Raw genomic sequence first — 13,051 nt, forward strand, 5'->3', positions numbered from 1 at the left:
TTTTATCTTGCGGAACAAGTATGGTCATTATTGACGAAGTCACTCTGACTTTGCCTATTGCCACGGAATGGAATGATGGTGGCACCACTACTCCGTCTGATCCAGCTCCACTCGAAACTGATGAGTCATGACCGAACTTCTAAGGTAACTGTATTCTGATTCACTTACCCCGATCTCGAAAAATCATTGTCCCACAATGTCTACTTGCCAGAAGCTTACCAAGGTATTGGATCGCACGACCAATCTCATTTACACCATTGTAAAATGTGGGTTTATTTGGGAATGTGATTGTGTACTAATTAACTGGAGCATTCCGTTCACAAAAAAGGAAACAAGGAAGTTTACCAAAAAAAAAAAAGGGAAACAAGGAAAAGCAAGAAAGTTGACGAGTTTATGATAGTTGGGTTAGACTCAATTTGCTGTGAGGAACCCGACCCGTACACAAAATGGATTGTGGCAGGCGAAGGACATGGACCCAGCTTGGACTCGTTCAACGTTTAGGTCAAGTAGCAGAGCAGAGTAGATTAGATACGTAATTGCACAGAGGCTTATTTGTTTTTATTTTTGTGTTTTTTTGTTGGTAAACGAGAGTTTGACTCCTAGGACCTGTTTTTGGAGAAGTGTTTTTGTGTAGGCCTGTAGGTTCTGTGGAGGGGTTAAAACTCAGATCTGAAAACAAAGGACACAGATTCACACAACAGCCTTCCCTCACTCCTCAGTCAGTCGCTCTCACCCTGCAAAATCTACACAATTTCAATGCTTTTCTCCTGACCAAAACCTGCAAAACCAACCCGCCCCCCGCCCCCCCCCCCAAAAAAAAAAAAAAAAAAAAAAAAAAAAAAAGCCTTCCTGCGACCAAAGCCCAAAAAAAAAAAATGAAAATGATGACCCCTTATTTTCACAAGCTGATTGTGTCCTCTACTCTCCAAGCCAAGCAGCTGGTACAATCTCTTACTCTCTTTATATTTAGCCTTTTAATTGTGGTTTTTTGTTCTTAATTCTGTGCTGAACTGCTGATTAGTGATTAATGTTTGGGTTATTTTAATCTTGCTTTGTTTGGTGTGCTGAGAAAACTGGGGGTGTGGAATCCAGATGCAAAATTGGGTTTTATTTCTTCTGTTTCTGGAGGATTTTGCAGACCCATTTAAGACAGGAAAAAACCCTTCAAATTCCCAGTTTGTGTGTGTTTTTTTTGGTGGGTGGGTAAAAACATAAAGGTTGAAACTTTGGTTTGGTTGTATGGTAATTCCAGGTTGTTTAGATATTTTCTTCAATTTTTCGTCAAAGGGTGTTCTAATAGAAATCCGATAGACTTGTTTGGTTACATTGTCAATGGTTAATAAGATTTTTCAAAACGAAATTTGACTTCTCTGATTTTTTATTTATTATTATTTTTTTTTAATTTTAAATTTCGTTCATGAGATTCCTAATGTTAGGAAGATAATCAAAAGCCAGCTCAGTATGGATGCTAACTTTATTTCTTACTGGAATGAAAACATGAGATTTGATATCGGTTTGGCTCCGTTTAGGGAGATGGAATGTTATTCTAAGTTTGAAAATCTTCTGGCACCAATGGATGATATATGATAGATTGTTTATTCCTGGTAGGAATTTTCGTCGAGGTAGAGGGAGTCTTGCACCGTTGCACGTATAATTGTTTAACTAGATAAAAGTTATTTGGACTATACTTTAGGTAGGACCAAAAATCGCTTGAGATTTCCACTATTTTTCTTAATCTCTGCTATTCGTTGAAGAAACAAAATTAGAGTTGTAGTGCTCTACTATCGGTAAAAGTTGCAACGGTGCATTAGCAACTTTGAATTTATGAATTCTCAGCAAATAAAGAAGTTTTTATCGGATTTTACAATTATAATTCATTTCCCGAATGGTGGTAATAGCGTTGTTCTTACTCCATTTCTAGTCTCTCCAGTCTGATTGTTTAGGCTCATATCAAAAATTGATATGCTTCTTAATAGTTGCCTCTGCTTTTATTTTCTGGTCACTTTTGTCTCCGAAAAAATTTGTGGTTTACTTGCTTCATTCCTTTGGGAGGCCTCTGAAACAACATGAGATTTGTTTCATACAAATAACGTAAGTTTTGTTCATATAATTATCTGATTGGTTTAAGAATCACCTTCATGGACCTGAAACTTTGCATGGTGGGTGTTTTATTCTAGCTAAAACCCTTGCTTGATTTTGTAATTGTAGAGGATCCCGGAAAGTTTTGTCCAGAAATTCAGAAATGAGCTATCTACCACTGCTAAGCTCACTGTTCCTGATGGTCGTGTTTGGCATGTGGGAGTAAAGAAGGTTGATAACAAGTTTTGGTTTCACGGTGGTTGGCAGGAGTTCATTGAACATTATTCAATCCGTGTTGGATACTTTTTAACATTCAGATATGAAGGGTGTTCGTCTTTCACTGTCCATATATTTAATTTGAAAACTGCTGAGATTAACTATCAACCTACTGCTCTCAGTAGTACTGGAGGTTCTGTTTACCGGTATCAAGTTTTTGAAGAAATGGAAGATGATGACTCGGTTGAAATCTTGGGTTCCTCCCCTACATCCATTGTTACCGATTCTTTGAGAGACAAGCGCTTTGGTGACTCTGCAAATCAACTGATGCCTGGGAAAAATTGTACTCCATCGCTGCAGAATTTGTTTAATGGTTCCAAACCTAAGAATTGCATGAGCAGGAGTGATGCTGGGAACCTGCATCTGTCGAAGGGTGATGATCTACAAGCAGGTAATGAATCTACTCGAGATAATGGTCTTCAATTTAATGTAACAGAGCTTAAAAAGACAGTGGATGAAGTCAAATTGCGTAGTCCAGGTGAAGATACACGAAGCATAAAGAAGACTATGAGAAAAAAGCGGAAGGTTAATCCTGGTAAGATCTCTGAACTCATACTGTTTGTCATATCGTTAATGGGAATTGCGAACCTCGTTTTTAATTCTATGAGAGTGCAGATGTGCAGGAGTCTTCTTCTAAACAAGAAAAAGAAGTGGAAATCCGCTTTCGGTTTTATGAAAGTGCATCTGCAAGGAAGAGAACCATGACAGCTGAAGAAAGAGAAAGGGCTATCAATGCAGCCAAAACATTTGAGCCAGATAATCCTTTCTGCAGGGTCGTCCTTCGACCATCCTACCTATATAGAGGTTGTATAATGGTGAGTCTTCAATAATGATGTGATACATTGGTTCTGCTTGTTGATTTCAGATTGTTACGTCTTGGCTTAACATTACTTTTTGCTCATGCAGTATTTGCCATCCTGCTTTGCCGAAAAGAATTTAAATGGGGTTTCAGGATTCATCAAACTTCAGTCCGCTGATGGTAGACAATGGTCAGTCCGATGCCTTTATAGAGGAGGTAGAGCAAAATTAAGCCAGGGATGGTATGAGTTTACGATGGATAACAATCTGGGAGAGGGGGATGTTTGTGTCTTTGAATTTCTCAAGATGAAGGACATTGTGCTGAAAGTTACTGTATTTCGCGTTCTTGAAGATGCAGGATTTGTGAACCAGCCTCAAAAGCGACATCTCACCCCCAGCTAAACCGATTAGAAATTACTGGGTACCTTTCTGGTAAATTTGAATGTCGAAACTGCATCAAAGAATCTCTGTTCTCTTTGTGTAGTGATCTGATTTGTTCATGTGGAAGTATTTAGATCTATTTAGTACCCAACTTTCAGGATGACTACGAACTTTTTTTTGTTGTTTAGGAGTTTTAATACAAATTTTCGAGTCTTGGCTAGCACTGTAAATAGATTGTTCAATGCTATGTTGTCAACTGCCGTTATTGCTTCATATTTCTATGCACTTATTAGTCATTGGTACTTCATCTGGCATTACGTTCTATGTACTTACGTCTTACGGGTAAAATGCATTGAATTCGGTTTCTGGCCAACTGGCTTAACTAACCTACGAGAAATTCTCTCCTGCAACCAATGCATAATTCCGATAATGTCTTCCATCTGCCAGATTTGTTTACTATTCCTATTGAATTATTTTACGAGGTTGATGTGCAAGTGCTCATGGCGTTGCCTTTATCCTCATTGAATTTTATATAACAATATTCTATTTGAACACCATCTTTTTGTCTATCATTTTAATTTTTTAATGGAAGCCAAGCCACATTGGGCTGGATTAGGCTGTATTTGTGTATCACTTTACAGTCTCACTATTCTCTGAGCGACCCAAAGACTTGAATGAAATAAGAAAAAGTAAAAAGAAGCCTCATTAAAAACCTCAACGTATTATTGCTTTCGGCGCAGTTTTATTTGGTGGCAACTTTTTCCAATGTCTCAGTAGAGGAATGAGGATCCTTTTCGGATTCTCTTTGTGAGAATTCTAAAGATACTTATATTCTAATTGTTTATCGAATATTGTATGGTCAGTTTTTATTAGGTACTATTTGTGTTTAATTTTAAATAAAAATTTCAAAATGATTTCTGATTGCACAATATATGATGAATGAATAAGATGTGACGATCTTTAGAATCCCTACAATTTGAATCTGGATGGGATCCAAATCCTCATTAGAGATCAAGGGAAGTAGTTGATGACTTTCCAAATTCATGGAATTTGGTAGTATTTGGGAAGTTGGGGACAATTGAAAATGATTTAAAAGAAAAAAGATGCACACCATCTTTGCCATTAAATGTGATTTTTTTTCTCAAGATGATCATTTTTTCTTTATACTAGCAAGGAAAATGCCAGGGAGATCCTATTTTTGTACTATTTTTATGCATATTGTGATAGTCATGTGTGCATGTCATGTTATGTCAATTATAGACTAAACTAGTTTAGTCTATGTGGAGTGATCCGACTCTGGTGCAAAGCGAAAATACGCTATATTGACTAATTGACCTAACACATATTTGTAGATGATATTTTAGACCAAATTGGTTTATCACATTTGGAAGTTTAAATGTTCTTTCACATTAACTATTTGAGTTGTGCAAGCAACTACTACCCACCAACGCAAAGTGGACGGCAAAACTACAAGATTTTTTGTTCAAGTAGGAAATTTTTTGTTTTTCTTGTGTTTGATAAGAATAGGGATTTGAAACAATACAAATTCGTCAGCATACTTTTTCATATCCAAACTTCTTTATTCTTTTTGCGTGGATGAACAAATATGTGGCAGAAACCAGAATTTTAGTAGTAGGATGCATCTTATGTGAATTTTGAGTAGGTGAAATCATTCAAAATTTATACGTTGATGGGCTGGGAGACCTGCTTCCGTCAATGGCTGACAATAGTAATTCTCTAATTATTCTTATAATCAATTGTTATTTAGCCAACTAAAAAATATAATCCTCTGACAACTCTAAAAATATAATATTGGGAGAGGGAAGGGAAACACATAAGACGTACGTATACAAATTGTTTCATACAGGCCGAAGGATAGATCCAATTCTCCACCCAAATATATCGTGTCCTGAACCACGACAATTTATTCGGTAGAAAAGTGCAAACAACAGCTTTCTAAAGAATAAACAAGAGATCTTCGGTTCGATATTTTGTAAGCTGTGAATCTGTTTGATTGTGGCAACTGATAAAGTGAAATTCTTAAATAGCCTTCTTCAAACCCGAACTAGCTGAATAACTATAACTTGCTACTAATTGTCTTCTCTTAATAAATAAAAAAAAAAAAATATCATGTCATGTGGTTGTTTATCTTTTAGTTAAATTCATTTTATATTTTTGCGTATTTTACTATTTATATCAAGGGCGGTCCACATTTCAGAACGGACTGGCGGAGTAAAAAACAAAATTGGGACAACTTGTTTGGATGGTGGGAAATATAGTTTTACAAAAACTTGAACGAATTATTCTTTCAATCTAACAATCTATCAATATAATACATCATGCAATCGAATAAGTGGAAATGCAAGATTATGGTCGTTTACTATAGTATAAATTAGGTCAATTTTATTAACATTTTTACATTCTTTACTTGAATAGGGCATACAACATTCCGCTTTGGAAAGTTGAGAAATAGAAAACTTCTAGTGTTGACCACGTCCTCACGGTTTTGTTTCTGGGAACTCACACAAGAACTTCTCAGTGGATCTTCCATCCTAGGATTATTCTCGCGCGAACTCGCTGAACTTCGAAGTTCTGATAAAACCCGAAGCCAGTGAGCTCCCAAAAGGCCTTGTACTAGGTAGAGATGAGAATATACATATAAGGCTTACAGGATCCTCACCCCTTGGTGATATGGGATCTTACAATCCACCCCCCTTAGGGGTCCGACGTCCTCGTCAGCACACATTCGGCCTTGGTGATATGGTGAGATCTTACAATCCACCCCTCTTAGGGGCCCGACGTTCTCATCAGCACACATCCGGCCAGAGAGTGGCTCTGATACCAAATTGTCACATCCCGGCCCGGGCCCCCACCACATCTCGGGTTCGACTCCACCGTAGCACGATATTGTCCACTTTGGGCCCCGACCACGCCTTCACGGTTTTGTTTTTGGGAACTCACACGAAAACTTCCAAGTGGGTCACCCATCCTGAGATTGCTCTTGCATGAACTTGCTTAACTTCGGAGTTCTGATGAAACCCAAAGCTAGTGAGCTCCCGAAATGCCTCATGCAAGGTAGAGATGGGCATATACATATAGGACTTACAGGATCCTCACCCTTGGACGATGTGGGATCTTACATCAAGCCTAGACATAAGATATTTCACATGCAGCCCTTTTTTAAACAAGCGACGTTGTTTTAAAAATGGGTGTGGTTTCATTCTACTAGTGTTCTTAGATGTTAAATTTGGTTTCTACAATTTGTACATTTTTCATTATCAATCTTTTTTTTCTCTCCAAATTTCATTATCAATCTCGTTCATTCATTTTTTTTTTTTATTTCTTTCAATGATACATAGTATTAAAGAAATTTCCTTCAAAAAGTGGTATTCATTCCAAGAAAAACTTTGGAAGGTGATATTTAGGATTTAGGGTTTAGGGCAAGAGGTGATCTAGATTTGAAGTGAATATTTTTGTGTGTTTTAAACTGATAGTAATTGAGGATACATACATAGACATATTAATTGTTCTGCAAGTTAATTACAATATGTCAAGTTGTTGAAATTTATCAACCTATAAACCAATCTTTAAAAGAATTTTGTTTTTTAAAAAAAAAAAAAATTGACAGTAGTTAAGGCCTATAGGGGCTGGTAGCGGAGCCACATTGGGGTCATTGAGTTCACATGATCCCGAACCCAATGTTTTTATTTTGTCTTGACCCTTACTATTTTGGAAAATAAATGGTTTGTAGGTGTTTTAGCTTTTTTTATTGGGAGTTTTAACGAAAAATCCACGGTACTGTTCAATTTTCATTAGTTTGGGAAATAAGTAATTGAGTAGGTATTTGGAGAAAATGCATATTTAGACAAGGTTGGTAAGAGTTTCAATCTGCTATTACCTTCTTAATAACATAAATAAACTTTCAAAACTCAAGTTTCAATTGGTTGTATTCTGATTTTCGCCGCCTGCCAAAAATTGCAAGAAACCTTTGTTAGGAAATCTTCCAGCAGCCAATATTTCTCGAAGATTGTGCGAATTCTACCTTTTGCTCTTTAAAAATAAGTAACTGGTAAAGTTCCATGCACTTCTTCGGGGGATTCATTAGATTTTTATGATTGGTTTGCTGAGAAATATAAAAGGAGAAAAACAGGAAAGCCATAGAGTTACAAAAAACTCCATTATGTTGTAATGTAATACGTAGATGGACCACATGAATAGTTCGTCACTAATCTCCATTATGTTGGAATATAATTATTCATACAAAGAAAGTTAGTAAAGCAAATAATGTTGCTACAGTGATTTTTTGACTAGAGAATGAGAGCATACGGAGGAAGGAAAAAAAAGAGAAAAAGAAAAGAAGACAGAGGAGAGGAAGAAGAGAAAGAAGAGAGATACAAAAGAAAATATCAGTGAGCTGGGATAGAGAAAAGAGAGAAAATAGTAAGAGTTATTTTTGTACTCCTATTATTTCACATAATGAAAGAAAGTACTACTGTTGCCCCGATGAAGTAGACACACTTACCGAACCTCATAATATTGTGTCTTATTTACTTTATGTTCCACTGCACACATACCGTCAATTTTACAACATGTTATCAGCACGAAAAGCTCTTGCCTAAGTGGAAAACGCTACATAGAATCCAGACCCAAAACAATGGTTCAAGATGACATCGTTCTTAGGTATGTCCATTTTTTTCATCTATTTTTCGTCTCTCCCACCGCCCCAAAAGCACCCCACCAAATTCCGATAAGAATTGAAATTTACAACGACCTGTAGTCGTCATGAGATAACTCATACCTGAAAATTGGTTTCTAGAGATCCAGAAGAATCTTATCGGATTTGGAAACCCATATCGCATCGTTCTTGACGGATCTTGAGGACCCACAGTAATTTTAGCTTTAAGTTTTATGCTGCTCAGCCTGGCGCCTAAGGCCACCGTCTTTTGATGGCATTGCAGCCCTCTGGTAGATGCCAACATCTTCGTCGTCCCCAAATTTGTGATTTCCCGTCTAATATACAACGTGGGAAGCGTTATCACCTCTTTTTTTTTTTTTTTTTTTTTTGTGTGAAGAGATCGACGAGGACAAAGATTTTTTCTAGTTTTGCTCTGCTGGAAAATTCCTGTATCCCACTAGCGACCCCCAATTTTGGGATTACCTTTTTTGACCAAAGGGCTTAAAGCCCATTATCATACCTAAATAAATAAATCTATTATATATAAAGCCAGCAGTGGGATGAACAGTAATTTGGTGTCATTGGCTTCGACAAAATTTTTAGACACAAATGCCCTCAAAACAAAAAAAAAAATCAAAAGAAGTTCAAAATAATACATCAAATAATCCAGGGACATTTTCATCATGTAAACAATATTTTTTAAATAATTATAATTTCAAGTTAATATCTGTTAAGGTCATTGGAATACCCTCGAGCTCAATTGGGTTACCCTCCTTTTCTTCGGCTTCATTTCCTTTGCTCTATTTGTATCAGCTTCCTCTGCCTCTGTTTCTTCTGGCTCTGCTGCGGATGTTGCTTCTTCTTCCTCTACTGTGTGCAAAATGCGAGCCAGTGGGAGAGAGGTGGTTCTAGTTGTGCACAGAAAAAGAAAGAAAAAAGTGAATGATCGATCATTCATGTGTGAAAGAATAAAAAAGGGGAAATGGGGCCAGACTTTTGGAATGGTGTGTTGCACCCAAGAAGAAAAACCAAAAGATGGAGACTTAATTATTGCCTTTTCTATTTTGACATATTTATGTGAATAGTGTTGGTTTAAAGTCAAATCACAACTTTTATTTATTTAAAGCAATTTATTTACAGTGGGTGGAGTTATTATCCTTTGCTTTAAGCTTTGATATTTATGTGAATTGTGACAACCCGCCCCAAATTTTATTATTTTAGAAATCTTAAGATGTGAAATTTATGAGAATACCCTAGAGGTGAGGGTATTGATTTCCGTTGATCGTTAGTTCATGACGCGTATGAACTATTATTACCTTACCGTATTCCAAAAGTGCGTTGGTAAGAATTATTATTTATTATCTTATTCATTTCTTATTATTATTATTTTTATGTAAAACGGTTGTGGGAGATTAATAAAAAAGAAAAAGAAGAAGAAAGAAAGGGAGGATGGTTGCCTGATACCAGCGAAAGAGAGGGAGAGGAAGGAGATGGGCACTACCTAATCAGAAATGAGGAGAGAGGGAGAGTGATGAATGGGAGAGAAGAACCAGGAGGGAAAGGAGAGAAGAACCAGGAGGGAACCCAAAATGGGTCTTCCTTAACCTGTGTGACCTAGCCAGCGGAAACCATAGAAACCAACGGATTCCCGGCCAAATTCCGGTGAATTAAGCCAAACCATCACCTAGAAAAATCTCCCTAGCCTTCTTTCTAACATTCCTACCCCTAAATTCATACAATTTGGCATTAGATTCAGGAGAAATGCATCGGTGGTGAGTGTGGGTGTTCAGCGGCAATCCACAAATCATGAAGCTAACTCAGCCAATTGTCACTACCAATAGGCTCCCCTCAACTTCAGGAAGAAAGCCCAAGTGATTGTAGGGGCGTCAGAGCATCCATGGAGTCGAATCGAATATACCCAAAAACTAGGGTTCAAGTGGGTTTTCGTGAAATTGGAGCCTTTCCAAGCCAAATTGGCCTTAGCCGCAGGCACCAATCGTTCGGACGCCTCGATGTGCATGCTAGAGAATCATAGCGTGGACTCCAGGTGAGTGGGTCTTTTCCCTTTTTATCATATGTATATAATTGATTGTTCCACAAACGCTTCTAAATTGATTTATGCATGTTACCTACAAATAATTATTGTGAACTACAATTGGTTTGATCCCCGTTTAGGGTATGTAGGAAGTCTAACGAGACGTTAGATGCAACCATATAATAAAGCAGATTAAATAATCAAGACAAAAGCCTTGTTTGGGGAATTAAGCAACGTGAAGGAAGTTGATGGAAAATGTGAGATTTAACCTTATTTATTGGTGGTTAAATGTTGGTTATAAATTAATGTGTGAAGAATTGTAATATTGAAGTGAAAAATAGTTAGGAATGATAGTTAATTTAACTAGTGTTTAGTTGGGCTTATCACCGATAATTATTTTCCGAAGGTAAATAGTTTGGGAGTGGGGTGGGGTGTTACAGCTTACGCATATTATGCCATTTGTATATATGTTTATATATTTGGAAATATGATGATATGGTTGAATTTTAGATTTACATTTTGGTATATCCATATGTATGTTACTTGCACATAATTAAAGGTGAACGCTCTGCAGTGTAAAGGTGAACGCAGGATGCACAGGTAAGTTCAGGTGAGTTTATGGTATTAGTTGAAATGATGGAGTTATGGCATGACTACATGTAAGTTTTAGGCAACTCCGACATTGTCGTACTGGTTGCCCATGAGTTGTACATGTTATATTAAGATGCATTGAGAGCTCATAAACCTGCACCTCGGTGTTAGTGATCCTGCCTGTGGCCAGGGCACAGTCCTTCACGTGATGTTCACTTCCCGCACCTTACGCTCACCTTGGATCTAAGGTAGGTGCACAGTCCTATCGTACAAACCACTATAGGTGGTTCCGACTCGTAGGTGACCCGTGATTATTCGCACAGTCTTCACGTGATCGTAGCACTTGAGCGTATTTATTTACACCCAGTCTTGTCATACATACTACTAGAGGTGGTTCCGACTCGTGTGCAGACATGTTTAATGAGCTATGGATAAGTCGTACAGGTCACTATAGGTGACTCCGACTTATATGCTAGCATTGATTGATGAGATATATGATGAGATATTGATTAAGTCGTACAGGTCATTATAGGTGACTTCAACTTATATGCTAGCATTGATTGATGAGATATGTGATGAGATATTGATTAAGTCATATAGGTCGTTATAGGTGACTCCGACTTATATGCTAACATTGATGGATGAGATATGTGATGAAATATTGATTATGTCGTACAGGTCACTATAGGTGACTCCGACTTATGTGCTAGCATTGATTAATGAGATATGGATAAGTTGTACAGGTCACGTGAGGTGACTCTAGCTAGTATGTTGATGAGCTATTAATTCAGCCGTACAGGCCACAATAGGTGGATTCGGCTGATATACTATTTCATATTGATTTATCTCATCTGGGTTACTTATTCTTGTTGAGATATATATGTTTATTGAGATCTATGGCATGATATTCATGTGGACTTTGTTATGCTGTGTTTGGGATTGAGATAGATATGTATTCTATTTTCTAAGAAATATACAGGTGTTACGGCGAGGGGCTACTGCCTTTTGTGATTGAAATTGGTTTGAAAAGTTTTGTTTCACTCACTCACACTTTCTATTTTTGCACCCCTCCAGGTTCTAGTAGCAGAGTTCCGTATCGATGAGGATTCGTGGCACTTTTCAATACATATGTCTTCTTATGATGGTATAATCATTATCTTACCTTACTGTACTATACCTATGCTCTATATCACGCGTGAAATGGGTCAGACCCACTCATCGTGCACTTGTGTACTTAGGCAATTTTAGATTTTTATTTATTCACATTTTATACATTATCACACTTTATGGCTTCGTCACCTTCCTGGTGTCGGCCAGCACGGCTCGATTCGGGGTCTTAGTGGACATTCTGGGTCGAGGTGTGTCAATTGGTATCAGAGCATATGTTGGGCAGTATTGTGTTCTTCACATGTGTGATGTGAGCATTCTTGGTTTTGTGTCTAATGTTCGAAAATCATTTTGGCGTTTGTCCTTAGAATTAAAACAAAGTTATTCCTTGTGGAAGAAATGTGTAGATTTGAGGCAAGTTGATGGCCTAAGTTAATGTATTGATAACTGTGTATCACCGGAGAGTTTACCAACCAAATTCCATCACCATTCTTCCACCGTTAGTGTTGATCCTTTTGAGATTGGAAGTCCCAGCTAGTTTTGATTCCTTGATAGTATTTGTTAGAATATCACTTATTTGAATTCTTGCGAAGTCTACTTTTGTTTAGACTCTAGAAATGTCTCATGTGGTAATGTGGTGTTAAAGTGGTAGCACTCGACAGAAGAACATGTTGGGAAATTACTTTTGGTCCTTGGTAGTTTTAATATCTTGTGTTGTTACTTTTCGATCATCAAGAATTCTTGTTAGCTCATTCTTAAATTCTACTTTTCTATTTTTGACTTGGGACAAATTGTCCAGGAGGACCACTTAAACATGGAAATTGTACATTTAGTCCAGATATCTTGTACTTTAGATTTCATGAACTTGTTTTGACCTTCAAATTCTCGAGTATTCTTTTAACCTTCTTGACATGGTTTCTCGCTCAGTTAGTGAGGAATTCATGATAGATCGACTTGGTAGGCGCTTGCGCCATTTTCATATTGACGCTAGCAAGAAGCCATTGAAATATAATCTTTTTGCGAGTTTACCAGACTTACCAAAAAGAATTCTAAACAACTTTGAGTTGTGGGAATGTGAACGCCGAAACACTTTTAGCAACCGAATTGGT

At 37.3% G+C, this 13,051-nt stretch overlaps 1 protein-coding gene across 2 annotated transcripts; it reads left to right on the forward strand.

Moving 5' to 3' along the window:
* The first annotated feature begins 585 nt into the window (after window positions 1-585).
* Window positions 586-3,799, forward strand: LOC103934397 (B3 domain-containing transcription factor VRN1). 2 transcript variants are annotated; one of them, XM_009344139.3, is made up of 5 exons: window positions 586-941; window positions 2,209-2,746; window positions 2,834-2,890; window positions 2,971-3,170; window positions 3,262-3,799. In XM_009344139.3, the coding sequence occupies exons 1-5, from the start codon at window positions 876-878 to the stop codon at window positions 3,553-3,555; spliced, it is 1,155 nt and encodes a 384-aa protein (XP_009342414.2). In that variant the 5' UTR covers window positions 586-875; the 3' UTR covers window positions 3,556-3,799. The 2 variants fall into 2 exon arrangements, with proteins under 2 accessions (XP_009342414.2, XP_018499806.2); XM_018644290.2 differs by having other exon boundaries at window positions 587-941; window positions 2,209-2,890.
* Window positions 3,800-13,051: the final 9,252 nt, after the last annotated feature.

The sequence above is a fragment of a genome, unplaced genomic scaffold (assembly GCF_019419815.1).
Source record: "Pyrus x bretschneideri cultivar Hongxiangsu unplaced genomic scaffold, Pyrus_bretschneideri_v1 Contig10, whole genome shotgun sequence".
Lineage (NCBI taxonomy): Eukaryota > Viridiplantae > Streptophyta > Magnoliopsida > Rosales > Rosaceae > Pyrus > Pyrus x bretschneideri.